Source organism: Ptychodera flava, chromosome 12, assembly GCF_041260155.1.
Source record: "Ptychodera flava strain L36383 chromosome 12, AS_Pfla_20210202, whole genome shotgun sequence".
NCBI classification, from domain to species: Eukaryota; Metazoa; Hemichordata; class Enteropneusta; family Ptychoderidae; genus Ptychodera; species Ptychodera flava.
Genome location: NC_091939.1, coordinates 16013687 through 16040454, shown reverse-complemented (window position 1 = coordinate 16040454; position 26768 = coordinate 16013687). Strand labels below are relative to the sequence as shown.

Below are 26768 nucleotides of genomic sequence, written 5' to 3'. Positions count from 1 at the left end.
GGAAACGAACAAGCAGCCTGAATAAATCATACTTAGAGCGATATACCTTCCAGTCTTACACCATTGAACGCCCCATATTGAACGAGCCAGTCAAACCGGAAGTCGAGTGTCCGTAAACAAACGGACTGTTTTGCCGCAATATTGACATTATATCTCACATATGAAATTTTTACAAATTTCTAGAAACCCCACTCCCTCCGTTTAGACCACTGACAGGGCGAGGAGACGACACATTCGTCGGAATAAAATCGGGGAAAATTTGAATCTCAGAAATCGCACAACGATCGCCTCGGACGGGAGACGAGAGTCCAGAATAATCGGTGTGAAACCGCGGCAAAAGATGGACAACACATGATATCACCATTACGACCACCATGTTTTAGGCCCACATACCTGCTCATCAAACCGCGAAATGACCGAAGAAACCCATTCGATCGGCTTTTGCACTGCCATTTCGCGAGTTTTGACTCTACTCTGCCGAGATACTAGAACAGGATGGCCGCCATGACACTTTCCCCGTAGGTTTTATTTATATACTCAGTGCGCATGTGCATTACAATTAATTCACCAAATAAGGAAATCAGGGTCCTTATTAGGATGACGTCACTTTGTAGGAGTCCCCTTTTCCTTCCTCTTGGGCTACCTAAGACCCTTTAACCTTCCGAAAATATTACAAACGATTTGAAGCCGTGGAAAAGTCTCATCGTACGATGACGAATCAAAGTACTTTTAGGAAATACTTTTCGGAAATATATGTTTCAGTATGTTCTTTGTTGTAAGAAGTATTTTTAGTAATAATAGTTGTATAAATCTTACTGAAAGTTTTTAATGCGACTGTACGTATGTCTTTCGAGCGAACACCAATTTCACAGGGTAATGCATGGAAAGTTGTCGAACTTCAATTTGTGTTCTTTTCTACGACTCGTACACCACTGATGAAAAGGTCAAAGTTGACTTTTTAGCTGTCATCTATTCGGCTGTCGGTGTATATAGTGGCTCAACTTTTTTAATCGTACATGTCAATTCATTTATTCCTATTAGCTAGGTATGAAACTTGCTTGATGCCATTGCAGGCAACTACAAGGAATTACAAAATAACAAGACACCCATTAAAGCTGACATGTAAGCAATGTGTTTAGCCCTTACCATCGAAAGCAAATTCGAGTAATTATAGTTTTTGAGATTTAATCGATATGTGCCATAGGTCACAAAGCATGTATAATTGCTGACTATGATAATTCTTACACGTTTTTACATCCGTTCGTCTTCATAACATGTTGCTATATATAACAACAATAACAATTGTTAATATAACATCATCATCATCATCAACAACAACAACAACAACGTTTTAATGCTGATTGAGTCCCTCCACCATTTTGAAACTTGTTTGAACCATGAATGCTAAATTCAGATGATCTATACTTTGAAGTTTCTAATCGAAGTTACATGTCGAACAGACGAACACCGTACTGATAAAACTAAAACTTGCCGAGGTGATCATGTGACACTCATATATCGATTTGAAACTCCAAGCATTCAAACTTCTCTTCGGTGGCACAGAGGGCTCCCAAATATATCGTGTAGAAATTAACCTTCCATTAGGAAGATATTTAAATGTATTTATTGAATTCTGTGGGAATCGGAATATGGACGAGAGAGAGAGAGAGAGAGAGAGAGAGAGAGAGAGAGAGAGAGAGAGAGAGAGAGACAGACAGACAGACAGACAGACAGACAGAGATTTGCGGATTCATAATGTTCGATTAGGTGTCCTGAGTTCACGAGTTCTTGATTTACTGTGCTCTTTCTCCTTTCACGACAAAAAAGTTTCGTCAATGACCTATATATATATATATATATATATATATATATATATATATATATATATATATATATATATATTATTTAAGCTATTACCAGTAGAAGTGCGTCCCATTTAATGAGTCCAGATTTTCTGGGTTAATCTCAGTATTTCGGTATTCTGCATGTATATTGACATCGTATGTAGGGCACTCTATACGCAGCATATGACTTCGGGGTGAAGTTGTTGCAAATTGTGTGAATTAAATATGGCACGGTAAAAATTGCATAATTGCAATGGCACTGTGCCAAACTTACATTTTTATTTATATTGGCAATGGCAAGACCTCCGGATGTGCTATATTTACCAAATTTAATTTTCAATTTTTATACATTGACTTTTTTTCGAGCAGCAGGATTGGACCGATTCCATCCTTCCATTGAACTATAACAACGAGAGCCTTCTCACACCGTACTCCTTACATCGCAAGAGTGAAAGTATATGATAACCAAGTCATGTTTACTATCATGTCATTTGTGACATGTGTAGAGCTATTTACGGGGGTGTCTGCATATACAGGACCTGTTACTAGCTCCATAAGCTGTATCTTTTGGCATATTTTCCATTATCTCTGTTCGGTTTGTACCATGCAATGTCCTAATCTTCATCTGAAAGCATATCGAAATGGCTCGATAACTGCATAAGACTCGGGACGATGACTCACTTGTCAACAACAACAACAACAACAACAACAACAACAACAACAACAAGAAGATTGGATATTATACTCATAATGCATTGTAGCTGCAAGGCAATAATGCTGTATATTCAAGCTTAGACAGGAGTCTTCCCCCTCTGCTGTCTATGATTCATGCATACTTGGCAGTGAAAGAAAGAGATGGTGTAGTGTTTTCCAGAACAAAAATAATGAAAGTATATCATCGAAAGTTACTGCAATTGTCCCAGTCCGTGCTTTTTGACCATAAAGGTCAGATTAAAATTCACACCGTCTATACGGCAGAAGACGACTGAATAAGCAGTACTTCTCAGTCCATTAACTGCTCAAAATCCGTTTGCATGTTTTCTGACAATGGAGTTGTAAAACAGGTCTCTGCAACCGTGCAACTTCCGAACTCAAAGCTAACGGGCACAATCATTGTTCTGTAACCGCGGAGATGGCATGCAACTTGATTCTTGGAAGTATCGCGGATATCGAGGTTCCTATAAAAAGGGTGAGGGCGACAAAAACATGCATAGGGAAATAAGCTTATTACAAGGGGAGATAAATCTCTCAGTGACGCCTTACTATGGGGCAACTATTTGAGCAAGATCAAGGAGCCCTACATTTCATTTACCAGTCATATGACGCACAGGTTCATCGTGTCCTACTTAGATTCTTTTATACAATTGTGAATAACTCCAATACAGAGTGCACAGTCTTTAAAAAAGTTGTGAACAAAAAAATGAAAATTTATATGCGTCATGTTCTTTGTAGTCAACTGAATTCGTCCATGAGTACCTGAGGGTGTCCCTCCCTTGGACGAGTGCGTTTCTTTTACAATTCACCCCGTAATTTTGAATATAAATGACTCGGTTGACAAACGCGGCGTGGTTCGAGATACTCTCTGATACGTTTTGTATCGCACAGATGTGTCAGGTATGATTAGTCACCTGCAGTAATTATTCAAAGGTAGAATTCAGCATCTTTCTTATAACAATATTAGTTTCTGCAAAATCTATATGACGTTAGTTCTTTCTCAATAACTCTTTAAGAATATTTGGAACCCATTTCGCCTGATAGCATTACCAAAGACACTGTTCTCATACTTCAGTCACGCGTGGCATTTCTAATCCCATCCCGGTCATCCAAGTTACCTGTGTTCACACTTCGGCAAAGCGCGCCGCGGGGATCGGCGGGTGAATGCGAGACTCCAAAAGTCATACAATCCTTCGGTAGCCTAAAGCTGGTGTAGACTTCTTTTAAAATATCATTACAGGAAACTAACTTCTCGGTGTCTGTTTTGCGAGAAAATCGCAAGTTTTCGTTGAAAGGGACGGTAGCCTTCACTTTTGATTATTTTTGCGCTATCATGGTTTTTTTTTCATGTTAACGACAGTTTATTGCTTACTCCAAAAGCTTGCTGAGATACACAGTGGTGAGCTTGTCTACCTAACTTGTGCACGTGTAATGCAGGTATTGTTATTGTTGACAAGTGAATTTTGTCCGGCCTAGAATTCAATTGTAAATAATAACAGTGCATTTGACACTTCGTATGACATATAATGTATCGGGTATTTCACACATGTTTTGGAGAGTGAAACAAGACTTGCTATAGACTTACACAACAAAAATAGTCTAAAATCATCAAAAGTTACAATACGTAACCGTCCTTTTTACACAGAGAATAAGGCTTTTATTAGCTACTATGTCAAACTCAAGAGGTCATTATAGGTCACTTGATTCTGTGATCAGTTTTTAATTCTTGACTACGACAAAAGTTATTCTATGTACCGTATTGTAAAACGTGGCTGCCTGAACTCCACACCATGCATCATTGTAACAGATGCATTACATTGGTAACACGCATTCTTGGTCTAGGGGCTGTTCTTTGGGTGGAAAAACTGGGTTGATGAGACAGCTAGTATCTGACCGTTTTTTGCCACTGCAACGTCTACTCTCAATAATCGCTCACATTCAAATAAACGTGACCAAAATATTGAAAGATGGTTTCATTGTGCCTCACCAGCAGCAAGTATTCCGTCTCATAACATGGTTCTCGCCGTAAAGCTGGTCCTCTACAAATTATGTCTTTATTGTTTGTGTAAAGGTAACTCTCCCAAAGTTTAGTTTTTTTATGTACGGACGTGCCTTGGAAACGGTAACTAAGAAGGAACATCCTCTTCGAGGCCTGAACTGTAGGTGTTTTCCAAATGGTTGGAATCAAGTTAAGGAATTGAGGGGTTTAAATGCTTTTGGCAAACAAAAGCTATTCTTAAGCCTGCCGAAAGTCAAAATCAAGTGGGAAATCGGCAACATTATTCAAATGCAGCAAGGTTTTATTTTCTCATTTGTAAAATAACCGATAGAAAAAAAACCTGGAAAGAGTGGTACATTAAATGCGCTGGATGATTATTTTGTACAACTTGCAAGTTCAATAGACGTCTATTACAATAACCAGGGTGCTTTGCCAGGTGTCAATTACATTTCAGGATTCAAAGATTATATTGCAGCTGCTTAAAGGGACATTAGTTGTAACCAGTGGTTGTAACTTTGACTAATTTTTCACTACTTTTTTCAATGTATCAACTACAGAATTTTACTATAATTCCATCATCATGACCAATGTCCGGCGTCCTGCTTGCCAACACGGCCTGTATATGTGAAATGAATATTGTTATTGTTGATAAATGTATTCTAGTCCGGACCTGAATACAAAATTTAAGACAATAACAATGCAGATTATACTCATAAAGGGTTAATTTATGAGCTAAATATTAGGAATTACTTCATATTTCAGGGATTCACACCAGAAACTGCAGATGATACACAGAACAAACAAAATAAAAAAAAAATGACCAAAGTTACAGCTAATGGGTCTTTAACGAGGGGAAATATGTTCTCATTTGGAATGAAAATGAATGAAAAATAATTGACATGTAATATTAAATGTCATAGATATTAAAAATATATTTGTATTGTCAAGCAAACAATCCTACTGGTGTTCAATTTCAGAAATAAGAGTTGAAAAAGTCATTAGCAATTACGTCATTAAATGTGAATACAATCATTGCTAGACTGGAAGATCCGTCGCTTGAGGGCGCTCTCTACGCTCCCCCCGCAGGGGGCGTCCTCGAGCGACGGATCTTGCAGTCTAAATCATTGCATAAATGACAATAAATTAGCAGTCTGCTTCACAAGGTAAAAATATTAGTGTGTTTCTCATCCTGGTCTTCTACAAAATGATGAAACGATGTTTCTTTCACTGTATTTGAGCTCACATGATTAAACTACTGACTGGATAATAAAATCAACATCAAAGAAGTTTGATTGCAGATGATATTGTTTTACATTGGGGACACTGGAGAGAGGGAAAATTGCAACTATTACAGAAGGGTAAGCCTTTCATCATAATGGTTTGGTCCAAAGCAATTGAAATGAATAGTATGTGTGGACCTGTTCACAAGGAATTGGGGTAAACAGGTTTAAGATAGTATGTTTGGTGAAGAACACACAATTTCTAGTTGTTGTTCATTAAAATTTACCTCTTACATTGTTGCCCGACTTCAATTCCAAGTGTACATGATTGATGAGAATCTGACATGCCAGGGTGTCATTCCAGTGCTGTAATAAATGAACCTTCATTGTTTGATAAGCCAAGCATGGTGTTCCAGAATTGCGGGAACCCTGCAATGCAATATACTATACAAAACACTGCACACTATGTGAATTGTTATTGTAGGAAGAATTTTCAATTTTTGTGGTTGCAGTCTCATATTTTTTACATACAAGTACACACACACACACACATATATAAATATATATATATATATATATATATTTTATATATATTTTATATATATATATATATAATATATATATATATATATATATATATATATATATATATATATATATATATATATATATATATATATATATATATATATATATATATATACACACACACACACAGACAACACAAACAGATAGGCAGAAATACACACAAATACACCGCTGACCATTTCTGAATCTCTTTTATCCTTTGAATGATTTTTTAAAATCTGCTGCATACAAGTCACCATGATATTAACATCTGTCTACAACCCTCTTCTTATGAGGTGTTAAAACTTATATTATAAAAACCATTTATACAAGGCAGGCAATCACGAAAAGTCAATTTAATACAAAATCCCTAGAAAAACCCGAACACACTATTGTCGAATATGGCACTGTACAAATTTGCCGCGATTTCACATAGTTTGTATCATGTTTACTACGCACATCTTCTGCAAACTTCCTTTGTGATGTGTAGAAGTTATAGGTATCAATGACTTGCATTCCTGTACCAGGAATCTAATGACTGAACTGCATCTGATCCGAATCGTGATAAAAGTTCTGTTCTGACAATCAATGTGTCGCTAAAATCTCACACCTAACGAAAGAAAATTTCACATATGTCATGCACCGGTATAGCACTGATACAGAGATTTACTGAAATTTCTACACTGACTAAACAAGTTCAGTGATCTTTTCAGAGAGCAGCCACAAAATGCCCGGCTGAAACAGATCATGCAAGTCAAATTGTATGGATTTCTTAATGTTCACTGTCAGGCGGTACCAAATGTCTAGAGTTCAGTATAACTGGCAACTATCTGTTCTAAACCGGCAAAACTGTCAACAAAGTCCTCTTCGTTCAAGCCGTATCGCAAATACTGGTGGACGTATGCCCGAGATGCAAACATATTCCATGCTTTCCCAACCATCGTGTTCAGTGGCACCAGCGGTGATTGGCTATTGCTGAGCAAAGAAGCTGATTTCTCATACAGGTTGAAGGGCCTTGGTTGGAACCAGAACGAGCATGCTGCATCTGTAGGTAGCCATGATGTGTAGAGATCTGGCTCTCGGAAAGCACTGGTGTCTGCCTGGTTGACATCTTGCCCTCTCAGGACAAGAACGTTGGCTATTGATTTGTTGTGACTGTTGCCATGGTGACGAGTTCCTTGGCCGGATCTCACTCGAACTTGCCAATTGATGCCTGTTCAATGCAACAAAGATGAGCAAATCATTTGCGAGGGAAAACATTGATAATGTGCAACTCAAATTTGTACTGTTACTTTGTTCAGATGCAGAGGGATCTAGCATAGAGCCACCACGGTTGACTTTTGGATTACTGGTAATCCGGCCATCACAGTGCATTGGCCAGGTTGGATGTGAATCTGATGTCACCAAAAGTATATAAAGCTGTAGTAAATTTTGCCCTATGTTTGAAAAGTTTTCTCAGAGCAATTTTCGTAAACAAGTCAAATTACCGATGAGAGAAAAATCGAGTGGAATTTTGTGAAAATATGTTCACACTCACTTGACTAAAGAGATATCAAATTTTGGAAAGTGCAAAATATTATAACCATGTGCTTCCCTTGATAGATTTGTGTATTTGTAACATTAGCTTGCAGGAGGTAGTCTGATGAATGCAATATCTGAACTCCTGCTATACTGGAAGGTCCACTAAATGAACGCCCTCATATGGCAGATCTTCCACTTCTCTCAAAGATGTTTACAGGCGTATCGTACTTTTTGTGTGAATACATGTACCTACCTTCTTCCATCGCAGCATCTGCTATAAGCATCTGTCTGAGGTGTTTGAGAAGTCCCGGCCAGGTGAATGTACTGTACGCCAGCGATTTCTCCGACATCTGCGGTATGTTCTTCAAACTCAACAGCTTGTACTCAGGGTGTGGTACCAATGAAGCAAGCATCTCTCCGAGGTGGTTTGTGCAGAGATAGCTTGGCGAGTCTCCCGGCCACTGCGGTTTCGCTGGCAGCAATACACTGGCCAGCTTATGGACAATGACTCTGTTGATGTCCCTGAAAGATATATTTTTGATGTTCATGAGCTGCGCGCATATCCGGTGAAGCTGGTCGTTCTCCAGGATGAGAAGGGCGTCTGACGACTGGTAGAGGTGAGACAAGGTGAGAACTGCGTTGTAGTTCTGGACGATGACTTCACCAGTGCCGTACGGCCAGACCACTTGGTTCAAAATGAAGGAGTGTGGGAAGCTGTCGCGCAGGCACTCGGTTATATACGCACCAACACCCGAACCAGTGCCACCAGCGAGACTCATGAAAGTCAAAAACCCCGAAAGACGGTCGCATCTCTCCGCTTCTTTCTGAACCATGTCCATGACAGCCTCTTGAGCTTTTGGGCCATGCTTGCAGTAACCATGGGCCCAGTTGTTTCCCGATCCCCTCTTCTGACAAAACTGTCGATCTTTCGGATACCGCCACTTGCCGGTCTTCTTGGCGTCTTGCATAGTCTGAGCAATGACTTTTGGTTCCATGTCAACCATGACAGCCCGAGCACTCAGTGGTGTGTGATCTTTATCCGAGTCATGCTGGTAGAAAAATCTTTCCTGCACCTCGTTCGCGTAGGCAGCATTGTCAGACTTTGAAATGTTTGGCGCCCTCGCATGTGCATCTTCAAGAATGGTCGAAAACAGCTGGCCGCCAATTTGGTTTCCACACTGTCCAACCTGTAGTGTAACGATTGACATCTTGGAATCTGTTGTAAGACTTTGCTTATGGTATACTTGTTCTTCTGAGTTTCACCTTTTAACTCAAGCATCAAATTTTGGGATGTCCCTGGTCTTTCCTAAGGTACGGCTGGGCTTCTGTTAAGAAAAATAGGATACAAGGGTAAATGATATCACAGACCGTTGCATTCATGGTGTGCAAGCTGGGAGAGTCAGCTTCAATTTTAGAACCAATGAATCTCAGACATCGATGTGGAGAGAGAGAGAACAGCTTTCTTCTCATCGTTCACTGGACTAAGTACATTGGAAAGGGCCATTCAGCTTTAAGCATGGTATCAATGCTGTATCCTCAATGGCTACAATATCATCAAGCCTCTAATTTCAGTTTAAGGAGGACTGAAAATCATCTTTGAACTAACAGTGTGGCAAATTTTCATAACAGTTCATATCAGTTTTTACTTCCATGAAGTTCAGCACCCAAACTTCAAACCTTGTATCTTCACTTTAACAATACAGACTTTCACTTTATAGTTGAGATAGTTGTTGATAAGTTCAACAAATTTAAGCCCAATGTGCCTTTCCAGTTCGCGCCACTTTGATGTAAACGTCTGGTCTGGTCTATGGCCTGGTAATTGTGCCTTTAGGTTAATTTGCAGACTCCGTGGGACCACTTCGTCATGCAAACACCTACGGATTGATGACCGTTGTTGTTCAATGTTATGTTGGTTAGTGTATAGTTGTTGAAGTAGGTTTCTTGTTTTTTTCAGGTGACTGAAAACTTCGTTGCTGACACGATCTGTGCTGGGCCTGGGGGTTGAAAAAGTTAAGTCTGGTGACTTACATCTGCCTTTTCTTGAATTCTGCTGAGTTGCTGTGATGAGTGTCGGTAGCAGTAGTGTAGTGTCGAGGCATTGCTGAAGACAATACACAGAGTAATGTGCAGATTGCAGAGTTAGGCAGTATGTGTCCATGTATATCGGTGTAAGCACTCACTGTGTGAAAATTGTGATTTAACATTGTATAGAGTATTTTGTACAGAGTGCGCGATTGTGAGAATCGTCCATGTTAAAACAAAATTCCAGTTCACATACACACACGTCCCATCTCTACAATGAGATCTTGAGAGACTTATATACACAGAGTATTGACAACTGGCATTCTGCACCATCATTGCTGCCTATGATGTAACGGTCTGATATAACATGACTTCGTTGATTAACCCCACCATCTGCCTAGCCAGAGTAAAATGACAAAACAAGCTTTCAATCTGCAGAAAGATGTGCAAAGCTGAAAGTTGATCAACTAGAGTTTACTGGAGTTTTATAATAATGTCCAGATTACAAAACTGTTTGCACATGGACCCATTGGTTATATGGTTTGAACTTTAATTATACGAATGATGTTGGCATGATTTATGGAAGGTTATATATCAGACATTTTCCCTATGGATAGAGCATTGAGGTAGAAAGAAAGAGCAAGAAACGGGAGACTACTTAACACATCAACCTTAAATGAAACGGAATCCCCCTTACCGTACATACCTTGCAAAAGAAAAACTTTCTTTAGTTTGTATGACTTAAATATACACAATTTATTGCGGTAACCCTCCTCCAGAATCAAATCCCCCTCCTCTGACTTTCAAGCGGAGGGGACATTCTCCTTGTGAGAGAAACCGGGACAAAACAGAGACAAAACACTGACATGATCATATACATGTACATGAACAAAACTACATGTATGGGAAGTAGAAGCATGACAGCATATACCTCCATGCTACACAGTACCTGCCGACCTAACCATAAAGGAAAATAATACCTCTATGACCAAACTGATCAATGTGGTCTGCCTTTCTGTACCATGGTGACAAATGCCATTCAGTACCCTTGACGAACTCTACATCTTCCACATAGCAAGCATACAGGGCAACTAATAGTTAGTTTGCCTGCAGTTCCGTAGCCATCAACTTGCCTCAGCGATATTCAGTGATGGGGAAGGCGGGCCCACCCTAGCTGCAAAATTGTAGCTCTACGGTGAGGCGGTCGGTGAGTTTTGGTTTTTGCGACATCGCTCACCAGTAGAGCTACAATGCCGAAGGCCCTGAAGCATACAAAATAAGCGCGCCACACATGACGCGGCATTTTCATGTAAAATCCCACATATTTACTGCATTTGGTCGTACCGATTTATCAGTACTGAAGACTAAACACTATACTAAACTAACCTTGTCGATTATGGGGTTTGGTATTAGCACAGACACGTCGATCGCGTTCAATAAACATTGAGCGTGTTTCTAGGAGCCGCCATTACCGGAAGTTGGTAATGGCGGCTCCAAGAAATGTTTTTGGAACGCGATCGACGTATTTGAACAAATACCAAACCCCATACACGACCAGGTTAGTGTAGTATAGTGTTTAATCTTCAGTAGTGATAAATCAGTATGACCAAATGCAGTAAATATATGGGATTTTACATCAAAATGCCGTGCCATGTGCAGCGTGCTTATTTTGTATGCTTCAGGGCCTTCGGCATTGTAGCTCTACTGGTGAGCGAGGTCGCAAAAACCAAAACTCACCGACCGCCTCACCGTAGAGCTACAATTTTGCAGCTAGGCCCACCCCTCCCTATCGTCCCATGTCGCCGGGTAAAAGTTGTGAGCTCGGGAACTGCAGCGCGAAGTCGCCAGTGAGAAACATGAGAAAGAAATATAAACCTGACTCAACATGCATGACACTGTTCGTGGACGCTACAATTAGCGATGTAGACTCTTTTATGCAAAATATAATTTCATATATGATACGGTTTCTAAAACCGTATTTCACTTACCATAGTTGGTGGCCCGAATGCCTAAAAAATAGGATTATTAGCGTGAGACGCACGGGTTACTACCGAAGGAATTCGCCATTTTGAAATGACCGCGGTATGAGTGAGCGCCCCCTATCAAACGATGAAGTTTCTTTTGTTTTTCTTCCCTCCGTAGGAGATCCAGTTTTCTGTTTTCTCATTTGCTGGGCACTTCTAAATTTTACATATACTCATTTAACAGAATAATTTCTGTTTCGATTGCAGGTGTGAAAGGCGACACGTTGACCATTATCAATGTATTTATGGGTCAGGGCGATTGAAAAGCATAAAATTAATAAGCCAGGTGTTGTTGCAATTTGCAGACAGTCTTATAATTTTGATTTAAAGGACAATAGCTCCAACCATTGATGATAATTGCACTACTTTTGATCTAGAAAACTTAACGTTTTCTTATCCTTATGCCTAAAGTGTGTTGAAATACAAAGCACTAGCCTGGAAAAAACATAGTACTCTTAACAATGTGCTATGTTATTGTTCATGGGTAAATTCTAGCACAGACGCTCACGGCAAATAAAAAAAATGTTTGTTAATTTCCTTTCGTTGGCCAAGACCCATAAAATATGGTAAAATTCAGAGAATTTACTAGAGTCTTTGAAAATGTGGAAAAAAAATGCACATGATCAACATCTTTTTCTTTGGGCTAGCCAGGTTTACCAGAAACGCCCTTTTCTATTTGGCTTCGGTCCAGGATTCTAGTCAACACTATGATTTGGATGTTACCAACACACCGTCTGCATTGACAAACTAAACACTGCACAATTTACGATAATTTTAGGAGTAGAATGAGAGAGAGTTGTATTTTGTGAAAAAAATTCCTTTTTCATTCAACATTCATCAAATTTTAAAGAGTAAAATGTACTGTTGTTTCCCATTACAAGTGAAAATATATTCAAACTTTGATTTCCCATTTGAGTCTTACCTTGGTGGTTTTACGAAATTTTGACGATGTAGAATCAACATTGATCATACTGGGAGAGTACAAACAGTGAGAGATAAACATGAGAATACAAATTAGCAGAAAAAAAATCACCTTAGAGTGTACAATTATCAAAAAGCTAAAAGTGCCACACGAGTCATAACTTGTATTTTCATATCATACTCGTTCAATATTGTAGTAAGCTTGCTCTGCATGAAAGGAAAGATTGATCAGTTTTGTATGATATTCACCATTCAAGCTCACATACAGGTCTCATTTCCATTTCATGTTCATGAGCGCTTACATTCCACACGACCTTCTTGCATTGATCATAATTGAACTTTCATGTTTCGTTCAAGGCATAAAAACACACTTATTCTGTCCATTTACATCACCACTACCAAGTTAAAAAGAGAAAACTTGACTCATTTTTCAATGTTTATTACACTCAAATCTCAAAGTTGACACATCAGGTAGTTGTAACAAGTGACACTGTGATGAAAACTTCAACACCAGTATTAAGGTAGTATGCGCCTCAAAACTGAAAGACTTTTAGTAATACTTTTTCTAAAAGTTTCCTTCAGGAAACTTTCAACCATTGTCTTACTGAATCAAGAATGAAAACCACGGGTCAGGGTTCAAAGTTCGGTATTACAGAAACAAATTACCTAACATTTCCAGATATTTGAAATTCAAAATGGCTGCTATAATTATTTAACTCTATGGGATAAAATAAAATTTACGATTTTCAGAAACCTAAGAGTAAAAACGTTTCTTACTCTAAAAGCTTTAATATGAGCCCCAAACAAGTGGTAGATCAGAAAAGTGTTGTAAAAATTTTAGAGTCTGAACATCTGTCCTCAAGGCACATTCTACCTTAACACTTCACTGTATTTTCCAAGGCCACAAAATACTGGTAGATGAATTCAAAACCCTCGGAATGTTTCTGCATTCCTTTGGTAGAGTGATATACTTTACAAAAGGCATGCCTGATCGACTGGTTGCAGAATGCAAGAACATTTACCGTTGCTAACTGACCTTAGAAAAAAAAACACAATGACCATCTATGAAGATACTCTACCTGATTCAATGCTCAAAAAAACCCAAGCGTTGCCCACCGCAGTACTGTGTATCTGAATCAATAATATTCACAAACAGTATGTGTACTTCACCATCACAATCCACTTGTCTCTTAGCAGCAAGTGCTGCATGCATTACCACTTGAGGTAACATTTGTGGAGTGGAAGTCCCTGGCTTGCCATGTGGTATACTTTGCCAATCAAGCCCCACTTTACTACATCAGTACTGCATTCCAACGGTCCTCCAGTCCCCTTCAACTACAAATAACTACTTTCATAATATGAATATATGTTATCATAAAATTATCTATACATCAAGAGATGTCAATAAAATTTAGCTTCAGTTGCGCTCTGACGTTCTAAAATACAACAAAATATACATTTACTTCCTGGAATTGCATGAGACATTCAAAAACAAGGTGAGTCTCCAGAAGCAAGCAGGTAGTAGGTCTGACATATTTGCATACATGAGTCAGGACAGCTGGCATTGAAGGCCACACTTGACTGGTTTCTTGATTGTATTTCTTTCCTACCATCAGGCAAAGATTCAGGATCAAATTAGGCACCTTTCCAATTCACTGTGGATAGTTGCCGTGATGTAGCCTGCAATTTTCTCCACTTTTTGTTTTCCCTCCCTCCTCCACACTGGTTTCTTGGACAAAACTGCAGGCAACACCTCTGCAGCTACATTCAGGAATGAACTTAACCATAGTCAGTGGAGGTCTACCCCGACCCCCAACCCCCAACTGTCTATGATTTCTCAGCTAAGCTTTTTAGAACACCTACATTTGTATAAGATAAAAACCTACACACTTATTTAATGACAATACACTCTCTCCTGAAAAGGTATCCTAGAAACAGTGTCTCACAGAATTTTAACAGCTCTCTCAGTAAAGTGAAACCATAAAAACAAAATCAATATTTTTTCCTGACACAAGGTGGCGTCCTTCAGTGCCCTCGCCTTGCCATATCTGAGTACTGAAATATAGTGTCTTTTGTGTTCTATTTCTAAAAACTATGACCAAAGGATGTCTTGAAAGAATTGAACTGAACTTCTAGAACATTAAGAAGAAAGTATGAGCTTAAATCTCACTCCCGAACAAAGAGAATGCTATTTCACTAAATTTACAAAGAGATGAACATTCTATGTATACTGCCAATACTGCTATTGAAAAGCACTGCCAATATGGCCATTGTAAAGCAAAGCCACTACGTAACACAAGACATGATACACTTGCACTGTACTCCAACTAAGATTCTTATTGGTTAAAAACTGATTACTACAAGCTATGAAAGATCAATGGTTCTATATACACAGTGGTCACAGAATTCCTGAATTTGTAAATTTTGCAAGAGACCTGAATTAGTGTTAAATTTGGCAAGATAACTAACACGTCTCAACAAATAATAAACATAAAATCTGAAAAACGCTCAATATTTTAAAAATGCTATAATGTTTCTTCTCCATTTCAGGTATGATTAACTTCTGAAATGTTTGGCACAGCATGAATTGAACGTTACAAACACGACTATATGTTTGAAAAAAAAAACCTTGTCGTCAAGGTAGGTGGCAAGTTACATGGCTTTGGAGTTACCCTTGCAGAGGCTATTGAAAGAGTTGCAGCCATTGGAGTGGCTTATATATATAGTCATATATACCATACACACAATTGTATTGTGCAAATCAATCCACCACAGTCAAATTGACTAATTCTTTTTCATCACAACTTGCACTGAGTACATCGGATCACGCTGAAAACGTTCTACATTTCCTTCTAGATTTCATGTCGGGATTAAGATTTTAAGGTGATGTCCAAATGGAACAGTAAAACTAAATCCTACAGAAAGAGTACACCTTTTTCACACAATAGTGCGAGTCCACACCTGTTTTTCCTGCCTTAATCGGGGAGAGTGAGGGTTGGTGGACACAAACCTTTGAATACCAACTTGAAGGGTTTTCCTAGGGAGCTTCTATCTATGCTGTCCACCCTCGCACCCAAATGACTCTCTAGGTTACAGGTGATTATTGCAAAATACTCTGTGTCCAGTAATCCCCATTCTATTAAACTTGCATTGCACAATGGACACAGAGTTGCTATAAGCCAATAGCTGCACTTTTCCTGATTTGCGTTGGGTGACAAATTTTCAAATTGTCACCGGGCCTTTTAAAAAGTCCCCAGAACTTTTTGTCCAAAAGGTAAAGTGCTCCTAGCCACAAAATCATTAACATGATAAGGTACTAACTACGCGCCCTGCCTCTACATCACTGAATTCTACAAAGAATGTATTTTCAAATTTCATGATTGGACCTCAATGCAGGAGAAACATGCCGGTAAAATGTCCATGAAGATTAAAACTCTCAAAGGGATCATCTCAGGTATCGCCTTGCTGAGTGTTTTATTACTCTTATCAGTTATCACTATTTGCTGGCTGTCAATCAAACACACCATCTTTGCCGGAGGTCAAAGGTTACACAAATGTCAACACAGCACTTCGAAATGTTTTGATGGTACAATTTCTGTCACGTTTTTTAAGAGTTTTATTTGACCGACAAGCTGGGGGTGAACATTCAGGTCAATAGTCCAATAACTTCAGGTCCACAGAGGCACGGGACACTGCGAACAATGCATTAGAAGATCAGTGTTTAGTATATTGATTGTCACAGGATTTGGTCTAACAAAGAAACCTATACAGAAATGGACAAATGATAGAAAATCTTAGGAAATGCTATGGGTCAGTGTCGGCAGCGTAAAAAATAAACAACAGCTGATATGAGATAAAATTCAATAAATTTATACCTTATGACAGCAATTTTGCAACTCCATGCTAATCTGGAAATTGTTCTTTTGTGTTACTTTGTGAAAGTTTGAGACCGATAGGTTTGGCTCCTCTGCTGCAGATCTTTGAATGCGTTGACTACAAGGTCTCTACTGTTTCTTATCTCTGTCTTTGTGCAGAGGTCCAAATTATCCACTGAAAACAATAGGGTTGTACCAAATATGGGAGGGAAAATGAGGTTTGGCGAGAATGCGTGCAAGAGGATGTACTTGTAACATGGACTACCTAAAGTACATTTCTTTGAAAGTGGTACACTTGCAAATTTTGAAAACACACACAAATGTCTTCAAGCACATTTTTCATTCAAAATGAAACAACTTTTGCCACAAAAGTGAAGAAGAAAATGCCACACACAAGAAAGACAAAAACTAACCAAACACATTTTGTAAAGTTCTGCTAACATTGAGACTAACATATCCGCTTCGAAATGCAGTCTGAAACATTCTACACATTGAATTAGCAATTTTTTCACATATAAGAAAAATAGACAAAATTCTAATTCTTCTTTTACAAAAATATTCTCAACACTAGATATTAAATGGTTTGATCAGCTGCTGCATGCTAGAGTTTCTTTTCAAACTCCCCCCTAACCTTGTAAAATATTGCTTTGACCCCTGTCCCCTGTCATTCATGGGAGTTCAAGTCTTCAAGCTAATGCCATATATCACGCCACATGCACTAAATATACACAGCTACTGTAACAGCCCATGTAACAGGAAACGCAACCTCTGATTAACCTCCTGACCTTTGCTACCAAAGCATGTCTGTATAAAGTTAACCACAGAGTTTTCAGAATGGATAGAGCTGTGGTGTTTGGTTACTGCTTCTGGGATAGCAGGGGGGACCACAGTTGATGCTGTAGGTGATGACACAGTCTACGGTACGGCTATTACGACATGTTGACCTGACAACCTAGGCTTACGAGAAAGTTATGAACATGACAAATATGAAACACTCACATTAACAAAACAAGGGTGATCGATTTGATTCAAGTACATGTATATTGGTACAACAAAAACAGGGTCAATGTACAGTATTCAAACTTCCGTTCCACTGAGTGAAACTAGTCACACCTTCAAACATCATCATGGATTTACAATTTACAATTTCTGTCACATTTTTTAAGAGTTTTATTTGACCGACAAGCTGGGGGTGAACATTCAGGTCAATAGTCCAATAACTTCAGGTCCCGGCACAGAGGCACGGGACACAGTGCAAAATGAATTAGAAGATCAGTGTTTTATAGTATGGTAATTGTCACAGGGTTTGGTCTAACAAAGAAACCTATACAGAAATGGACCAATAATAGAAATTTAATCTTAGGAAGTGCTATGGGTCAGTGTCAGCAGCGTAGAAAATAAACAGCAGCTGATATGAGATAAAATTCAATAAATTTATACCTTATGACAGCAATTTTGCAACTCCATGCTAATCTGGAAATTGTTCTTTTGTGTTACTTTGTGAAAGTTTGAGACCGATAGGTTTGGCTCCTCTGCTGCAGATCTTTGAATGCGTTGACTACAAGGTCTCTACTGTTTCATATCTCTGTCTTTGTACAGAGGTCCAAATTATCCACTAAAAACAATAGGGGTGTACCAAATATGGGAGGGAAAATGAGGTTTGGCGAGAATGCGTGCAAGAGGATGTACTTGTAACATGGACTACCTAAAGTACATTTCTTTGAAAGTGGTACACTTGCGAATTTTTTAACACCCACAAATATCTTTTTAAGCACATTTTCATTCAAATGAAACAACTTTGCCGCAAAAGTGAAGAAAAAAATGCCACACACAAGAAAGACAAAAACTAACTAAACACATTTTGTAAAGTTCTCCTAACATTGAGACTAACATATCAGCTTCGAAATGCAGTCTGAAACATTCTACACATTGAATGAGCAATTTTTTTACATTTAAGAAAAATACACAAAAATTCTAATTCTTCTTTTAGAAAAATATTTTCAACACTAGATATTAAATGGTTTGATCAGCTGCTGGTGCTAGAGTTTCTTTTCAAACTCCTGCCTGACCTTGTAAAATATTGCTTTGACCCCTGTCCCCTGTCATTCATGGGAGTTCAAGTCTTCAAGCTAATACCATATATCACGCCACATGCACTAAATATACACAGCTACTGTAACAGCCCATGTAACTGGACACGCAACCTCTGATTAACCTCCTGACCTTTGCTACCAAAGCATGTCGGTATAAAGTTCACCACAGAGTTTTCAGAATGGATAGAGCTGTGGTGTTTGGTTACTGCTTCTGGGATAGCAGGGGGGCCACAGTTGATGCTGTGAGTGATGACACAGTCTACGGTACGGCTATTACGACACGTTGACCTGACAACCTAGGCTGATGAGAAAGTTACGAACATGACAAATATGAAACACTCACATAAACAAAACAAGGGTGATCGATTTGATTCAAGTTCATGTATACCGGTACAACAAAGACAGGGTCAACGTATTCAAACTTCCGTTTGACTATAAACTGGTCAAGTTCAAACATCATAATGGGATTTAAAGCACAATTTTTTTTGGAATTACGCAGTACTGGCAAGAACTCATTTCACAAAAAGAGTAAGGTTGACTCTCACTTTCTGTCTTTTCTGCCAAGGGTCTGGCAGAAACAAAGATGAATCCTCAGACAGCCTGGGATAAAACACATCTTTTGGTTGTATGCATGAAAACTACAAAGATCACAGGGAACACACTCTCTGACGTTTTCCTGTTTGTTTGTTTTGTTAGTTTGTTTACAATTACGTACACAGGGTAAATAGCTATATGGCTGAAAAATGCAAATGTTTGCTTGTTTGAAATAAAAAGCCAAAACAGCACACACACTCTGTTCAGACAATTACATTCAAGTATTACTTCCTCAAAGGATGCAAGCTGATGGTTGATTGTGACTACCCTGACATCATCAGTCCGTGTATTCTTTCATAACATGTTATATGATTGGTTCATTTGACATTACTTTCCAATTCCAACGGAATCTAAGGAGAACATACCGTATTTGAAATTTGGTTTGAGATGTAAGATCCGTTGAAAATCACAGATTTTTCAGCAATGTGGAAGAATTATAGATAAATTAGGGGTCATTCGACATTTTGTGTTTCATTTATTTTTTCATTTCAAACACATACATTTTCCTGTTTCAGCTATGTTGTTATTTACCCTATGTACTTATTTTTAAACAAACAAACAAACAAACAACAGAGACTCAGAGATTGAGTTCCTTGTGCAAAGATCAGTAAAAGCATAGAAAATTCTTACCGTCAACACAATGCTGATCTGTAAGTGTGACGTATCAACCCCATGCCAATACGTACACGTGACATGTCAACCTCATGCCAATACATATGTGTGACGTGTCAGCCCCATGCAAATAACTATGTGTGACATGTCAACCCCATGACAATATGTGCAAGTGACGTGTCAACCCCATGCCGATACGTATATGTGAGTATACGTGTCTAACTTTTCCCGATTCAGCATACATGCATGTCTTGAGGTATTGAGGGCGCACTGCTTTGCTCATTCTAGCAACACTGCTGAAAGTTTGTGACCAAACAATTCTCTTACAATTCTCTCGCTGACCATTTCAGCAACTGTCTACTTGCTACAAGGCACAATATGCAGAGCTGAAGGCAAGACCATTTGTATGACAACAACTCACTTCAGGGTTGCTTTAGTTTTAACAGCCATTATCAAGATACATTAAGACAAGCAAATTCCTGCCATTAACATGATGTCAGCCACTTTCCATGGCTAAAATACAAAAGCTTATGAGTATCGACAAGTTTGCCTTACATTTTGAGAGGAAGGATGTCATTTGTCCACCTAACTCTCTCGAAAGAACCTGATTAATATATTCCTGATATGTAATTTGCGTCCTGTAGATGAAATACAAAAAAACCTGAATGTGTTTAGCCTTTTCTAAATGTTCAGTCTAACTAGGAGAACACAAATCAAAGATCATTCTAATGACCCTTCCCCCCCCCACTCCTTATTGTGTTGGTCCGACCAAACCATTGAAAAAATAGGGTAACAGCAAGTTGTGGAAGGGACCAACGGAATGATCTTCGGTGAAAAAATCCAATTTATATGACCTGATAGCTACAATGATAATGCTGTTTGTTGTTTTGATGGCCTGACAGCTACCGTGTTAATTCTGTTTTTCGTTTTGGCAGTCAAGTTTCGAAGACTTCTTCATGGAGCAGGGGAAACTTGATGTCTTGGTTGATCTTCATTTCCATCAGCTTCTTGTTGTGTTCAAAGTTGAGTTCCCGCAGCTTTGGCAAGAGTAACAGCACTTGGGAGAGCAGCGTTTCATCATCGGCATGGTTGCGCATCAGTTCATGCTGCAAAGCTTGCAGGAACACCTCTTGCATGGACGACACTAACTCCTTGTTTTTCAGGCCGGGTCTGTCTGTAAAAAAACACACATATCACAAGTCAGTGCTGTGTCTTAACTGTACATGTAAATCAACATTAACTGTAAACCAACATACAGAGTTTCAGAGCTCCTGAGCCTTGTCGCTAAGATACCAGAGTTGTTACGACCGTGGGAGAGTTGTCGCACAAGGATTTGAGTTGTTGCTAGGTTCTCTCATTGTTGCTATGGTGCAGAGATGTCGCTTGCAGAGATCATGGTGTAGCACAAGAAGGGAAAGTTGGCAAACAAAAAGAACTGTGATGATCATAACCTAGACAAAAGCACACATACATTTCAATGACCAGAAACTCTGAGAGAAAGATCACACAGCTGAGCAGGATGGGAAAAAGAATGCCGACAAAAATCCAGGCCGGTCGGACTGTTGTTTCCATGGCACATATGTTCTTCTGGCTATTAATAATCACCATCATATGAAAGCAACTGACCCTTTGGGATTTTTTTGTCTCTGTATTAAGCAATAACCTCAATTGTATAACACAAGATTTAGGTACGATGCACAAAATACCGCAAGAGCTACCAACCCAGTGCTATATGGAGTAAACTGTATCCAAAACAAAAGTATACACGCCTGAAGAATGAGGGGGCTATTGCTTGTATGCTATATCAAGACATGCATCTCTGGTGTTTGAAAATAGTTTATCAGCACCTGAAAGCAAAAGCAAGCCACCTGGTCGCTGATATAGCTCCACAGTGATACTGGTTTGTCAATCATGGAACACTAATGAACATGGGAGATATTTGAAAATCAGCAGCAAATTTCAGAGTATACTTAGTGTAGGTTATTTTTTTGGAATGGGAAAAAGTCCAATCTGTTATCATGTGCATACATCAGTGCTGGCTGCTACTGCTGGTAGTGTACCGGTACCTTGTTGTTAGTGCACTTTGCCTTAGCACTAACATCTAACCATAGCTCAACTCCCCAGTCGACTGTTTTGCTTCACAAAAACTGGCAAAATTTGCCCCTAAAAGTGTAAGTGTGCAAGTTTTATCGCAATGTCAACAAATCTGTATGAGGTCACTCCAAGGAACCAGCATATAATAGCATTTGGATGAGGGCATTCTATGATGAAGCTCTTTGGAATATTTCACCAAAAACAGCAAAAATTGACCCAAAAATACAAATATGCAAATTTCAACAAAATATGAAGAAACCTGATAATGGAAAATCCAAGGAACCTCCACATTAAGTTTCAAAACAATCAGACAAGAAGATTTTTTGCCAAAAACAGGAAAAATTGCCCCCAAAATACAAATATGCAAATTCCACTATAATTTGAACAAACCTGACTAAGGTCACCCCTAGCAACCTGAATACCAATTTCCGAAGCAAATGGAAAAAGACTTTCAGAGAGGACGAGTTTTTAAAAAACTGCCCCAAAATACAAATAAACAAATTTTGAAACTATTTAAAAAAATCTCATGAAGGTGACCATAAGAAACCTGCCTATTAAATTCAAAAGCAATTAGACCAGTGGTTTTGGACTTTGAGAAGTTTCTTAGAATGTGAAAAGTTAACAGACTCTGCCGATGACTGCCAATAGATGACAGATGATGGCGGACACCCACCTATCTTATAAACTCCCCATCAGAGACAGTGGAGCTAGAAACCCAGACTAAAAACTTGAGTGAATGTCAATGGTAGAAAATTCAATGCCTGGCAGGCACTGAGCATTGGTAACCATGAGGATGCCGTATGTCAAACATGTACAGAGCCATGACAGTGTGAGTAAAGCAGAAAACGAAAAGGTAAAAACCTTGGGAAGGCAAATAGCATATGTTCAAAATCACACATTCAAAACATGATGCTGTTTTTTAAAAATAAATTCCACGTTTGTCATCTTTTATTTTAATCTTAAATCTTTATCTGTTATCTAAAGCCCAGTGTTTTGCCGGTTCAGCTCTGGTTTATTAATATTTTACCACATAAATAAGATGATAATCTTTGAACATGTCAAGACAGAGTTTGAAAAAACATACTGTATGCAAGGCTTACTGACAGAAAAAAAAATTAGGAAAACCATGAATGAATGTACTGCATGATCAAACTGACAGATAGGCTCATAAAACAACGGCTGATCTATGAAGCAACAAACTAATGACCTGTTCACCCCTAATTCCAAGTAAACAATCCACATTCATCATTGATAATTTTGAGTTGGGACCAAAAATATGGAGGTGAACGGCTTACACATGAAGTATTGCTACAACGTATTTGAAACTCATATCATGCATATTCAAAAGAGAAGGTATGACGCAGAAATATGTATAAATAAAGAATAGAGAATAAAAATACTGAATACTGAAATATTGAGTCGATACATATTCATATCACACTCAAGAAATACGTCACTGAAGATGCTGCAGTCTAAATCATTTAATGTCCCGTTATAAAATGAGTATTTGTGCATTTCTGTCAGCATGAAAGGAGACTGAAATAGATGTATAGCTACACACAAAATATGAAGGGAAATTTTGCTGCCTGTACGGGAAACACTGAAATATGTCACAGTAGTCCTGTTTCAAAATGACCTACATTACACGTCCTACACACATGTACTGCATGCTCTGATTGGTTAATCCGCTTATCTAAGGTCCACTTTCGGAGCAGTCATTGGAGGGACCTCATGTGTAAGGTCTCATTATTATGTATTATTCAATTTACAGCTTCCTGATTGGTTAAAGTGTAGGTCCGGTCCTCCAGTGTTCACTGCCTCATTATGCAATCTCATGTACTTTTGGATGATGCCTGCACGTGGTCGCAGCTCGATCCCAGTATATGAAGAAAAGTACTCCGAGTATTTGTCAAAACATCCAGTTAGATTTGACCTTGTTCGAGAGTTTCTTCACTATAAAATGGCATTTTATGTGATACTGTGAACTATACATGAATTAAATATTGCCAGGATAAATTTTGTCCTTTTCCCTGCGGTTGTTGGTTGAAATGGTTGATCTAGTCAATTTTGCATTTCTCCAAGAGTTTGCGAAAAAGATATTCATACATGTCTGTCCAAAGATCGGTATATGTAGGTTACGACCAGTACGACTGACCCACAAGAATCTATGACGGCTGGCACAAGCTGTATTCAGTTGACTGCAAACAACTGTTCTCACACGGTCACAATTTTCGATCTTTGGAACATGGTAAACGGCTTACTGAATTATATAACGAACCCCATGTGTTTCTCTTGAAGCTCTATTGTTTCCTCTTGTCATTCACAGGCCTCACTGTTGTCGATGCGGCCAATGCCCCCGTCAAATCAAAATGAAAATGAAAAACGTGAACTTTGTACGTAAACAACAATTGGTAAACAACGAGCCAACATGCCTGTAATGCATACAGTGACAGGGATAAGTAAAAACATGGAAATTTAACGCATGAAGGTTTGTCGGGCATTTTTCGTTGTAACTTTCGGCCGATCCGTGAAAATCACGAATAACGTATTACTTCAGCGGTATCCAGGAAGCACGTGGGACATTGCATAATGAGGCAGTGAACACTGGAGGACCGGACCTACACATTGACCAATCAGGGAGCTGTAAAGTGAATAATACATAGTAATGAGACCTAACGCATGAGGTCCCACCAATCAGCGTAGCGCAAATGGACCTTAAATTACCAGATGAACCAATCACTGATGTTGGTACATATGTCATGGACCTGACTTATGAAACAGGACTACTGGGACTGGGTACAACTAATGCAAGGTTGCAGCAATGAAATGAGCAAACATTATTTCAATAATTTTTCACGACTAAGAGCTGACAGAACTTCTAAATTTGTGCTTGAAAACAAAAGAATATAGCTCCAAGCACATTTAGCAAATGAGTCCTCAGCTGACGGTCAAATTTGCTTTTGCTGATGGAAGATTTGGATGAACCTTGAAAGTAAAGACTTAAAATTTTACTCAAACTTTCAATGAATCTTTCAACCATTCTTTTACCAAATCAAGAATAAAAATCAAGGGTCACCTTGCAAACTTTGATACTAAAGTAACAAATTACTTAACATTCACCAATATTTGAAATTCAAAATGGCCGCCATCCCTGTGTTAAGTCTTTGGGGAAAATAAAATTTGTGACTTAAAAAAAAAAAACTAAGACAGAGAAAATTTTCTTCTCAAAAAAGCTTTAAAATGAGCTCTTACAAGTGGTTGGTTAGAAAAGATTTGTAAAAATTTGAGTCAGAATATAGGTCCCTGAGGCACATTTTTGTTTTTGGACCTGTGTTTATTGCGGCAGTTTGGATGAGTGATTTTCACAATTTCATATTAATGTTGTAGATAGAAAAGTTCAAATTGTAAAATAACGTAAGCTAGATTTCTGCAGGTCTTGTCATACAACTTCAGATGAATAATTCATTTTTGTGTATTTGTTAATGTTATAGGAATTCTTCTGAGCTGGAGCCTGCTGCTGACTCTGTAATCAGTGTGGCATGCAATTCCTTAATGAGGGCAATATGGAAATTATTCAAACAACCATTGGATATACATTAAATGCAATCACACTTATCAAAACATATGAAAATGTACTTTGTATGCTTGCATGAGGGATAAATATTGACAACATGATTTCACATCCGATTCTCTGATTTTAATAGCCTGGACATAAAATAAAACTTACAGCAGTGTATCAAAATCATTATGGCACAGATGGAGTTTTCTCACGAAACCTATGTTATGATATGACCTATCCAATAATGGGTTTAACTTAGTATTTAATGTAAACGGTAAATTTTTCCCTCTCTTGTATCGAAAATAAACATCAGTGAGAATAAATATACTGAATCAATAAATCTCACACTGAAGAAATATGCCGCTGAGGATACTGGATTAATCATTCACTGAAGTGGAAAAGTACCAGTAAAAATATGACACTATAGGATGACCCTTTGTACCAGAAAGTGGGTATAGAAAATACGTTATGGATATACCGTGCAGTTTATTATGCATGCCGCATTGTTAAAGTATGGTTTGAACTCTTTGCTGTGTCAATCAACAGACGGTCAAAAGCTGTATAAACACTCATAAAAAAATACCCCAACATACTGTGAACAATAAATGCACTATATAAAACATAGGGCAAAAGTCCCTGAAGCTACTATAGACAAATGGATACAAAATTAAGTATTTCCTGACTGTACGAAATTATCTCACTAAGGTCATCTTAGGGACCTGTAAACCAAATATTAATAAAGCTGTCTGACCAGCGGTTTTGAAAAAACAAGCGACCCAACAGTCGACAGAGCTCTGCTGTGTTATATAGAGAATAAATTTTTGTGACACATGTATTGATGAAGAAGGTGGATATCTTTGATAGCTCATTTCAGGATGGCCTGACCAAAAATGGCAAAATTAGCTGCAAAAATACAAAATTGAAGATTTCATCATAATTTCAATATATTACATTAAGATAAAGCCTAGGAACCTGTATACCAAAAATCAAAGCTATCAGATGAGTAACTTTTGAGAAACAAATATTTTGACCAAAAACGGCAAAAATTTACCCAAAAATACAAAAGTTTAAGATTTCATCAAATTTCAATATATCACACTAAGACAAAC

The 26768-nt window shown here is 38.4% G+C and overlaps 3 protein-coding genes across 8 annotated transcripts in view; all 3 read right to left on the bottom strand.

Annotated features, from left to right (window-relative positions):
• The window catches only part of LOC139145169 (neurofibromin-like), a 77579-nt gene extending 77056 nt beyond the window's left edge, over positions 1 to 523 (bottom strand). The window contains exon 1 of the mRNA XM_070716155.1: positions 394 to 523. Coding sequence (XP_070572256.1) covers positions 394 to 453 — 60 coding nt within the window. The 5' untranslated portion in view covers positions 454 to 523. The remainder of the gene's footprint in view (positions 1 to 393) is intronic.
• Positions 524 to 6537: 6014 nt separating this feature from the next.
• On the bottom strand, positions 6538 to 11980 carry LOC139145168 (tubulin delta chain-like). 6 transcript variants are annotated; one of them, XM_070716148.1, is made up of 4 exons: positions 11876 to 11978; positions 9894 to 9966; positions 8119 to 9190; positions 6538 to 7557 (listed from the first exon to the last, which is right to left on the bottom strand). In XM_070716148.1, the coding sequence occupies exons 3-4, from the start codon at positions 9071 to 9073 to the stop codon at positions 7148 to 7150; spliced, it is 1365 nt and encodes a 454-aa protein (XP_070572249.1). In that variant the 5' UTR covers positions 9074 to 9190; positions 9894 to 9966; positions 11876 to 11978; the 3' UTR covers positions 6538 to 7147. The 6 variants fall into 6 exon arrangements, with proteins under 6 accessions (XP_070572249.1, XP_070572251.1, XP_070572254.1 ...); XM_070716150.1 differs by lacking the exon at positions 9894 to 9966 and adding an exon at positions 9543 to 9859 and having other exon boundaries at positions 11876 to 11973; XM_070716153.1 differs by lacking the exon at positions 9894 to 9966 and adding an exon at positions 9512 to 9859 and having other exon boundaries at positions 11876 to 11965.
• A 1275-nt stretch (positions 11981 to 13255) lies between these two features.
• LOC139145166 (nuclear receptor ROR-alpha A-like) overlaps positions 13256 to 26768 on the bottom strand; it is a 44969-nt gene continuing 31456 nt past the window's right edge. Inside the window, exon 5 of the mRNA XM_070716147.1 lies at positions 13256 to 21180. Within this exon, the coding sequence (XP_070572248.1) occupies positions 20942 to 21180 (239 nt within the window). The 3' untranslated portion in view covers positions 13256 to 20941. The remainder of the gene's footprint in view (positions 21181 to 26768) is intronic.

Bases quoted from the DNA above. Each gene is read 5' to 3' on its own strand.
- LOC139145168 (XM_070716151.1), bottom strand. From the start codon at position 9,073: ATGTCAATCGTTACACTACAGGTTGGACAGTGTGGAAACCAAATTGGC. The intron at 7,558-8,118 runs GTAGGTACATGT...TGCATTGAACAG, and splicing joins AGATGCTGCGATGGAAGAAG to GCATCAATTGGCAAGTTCGA.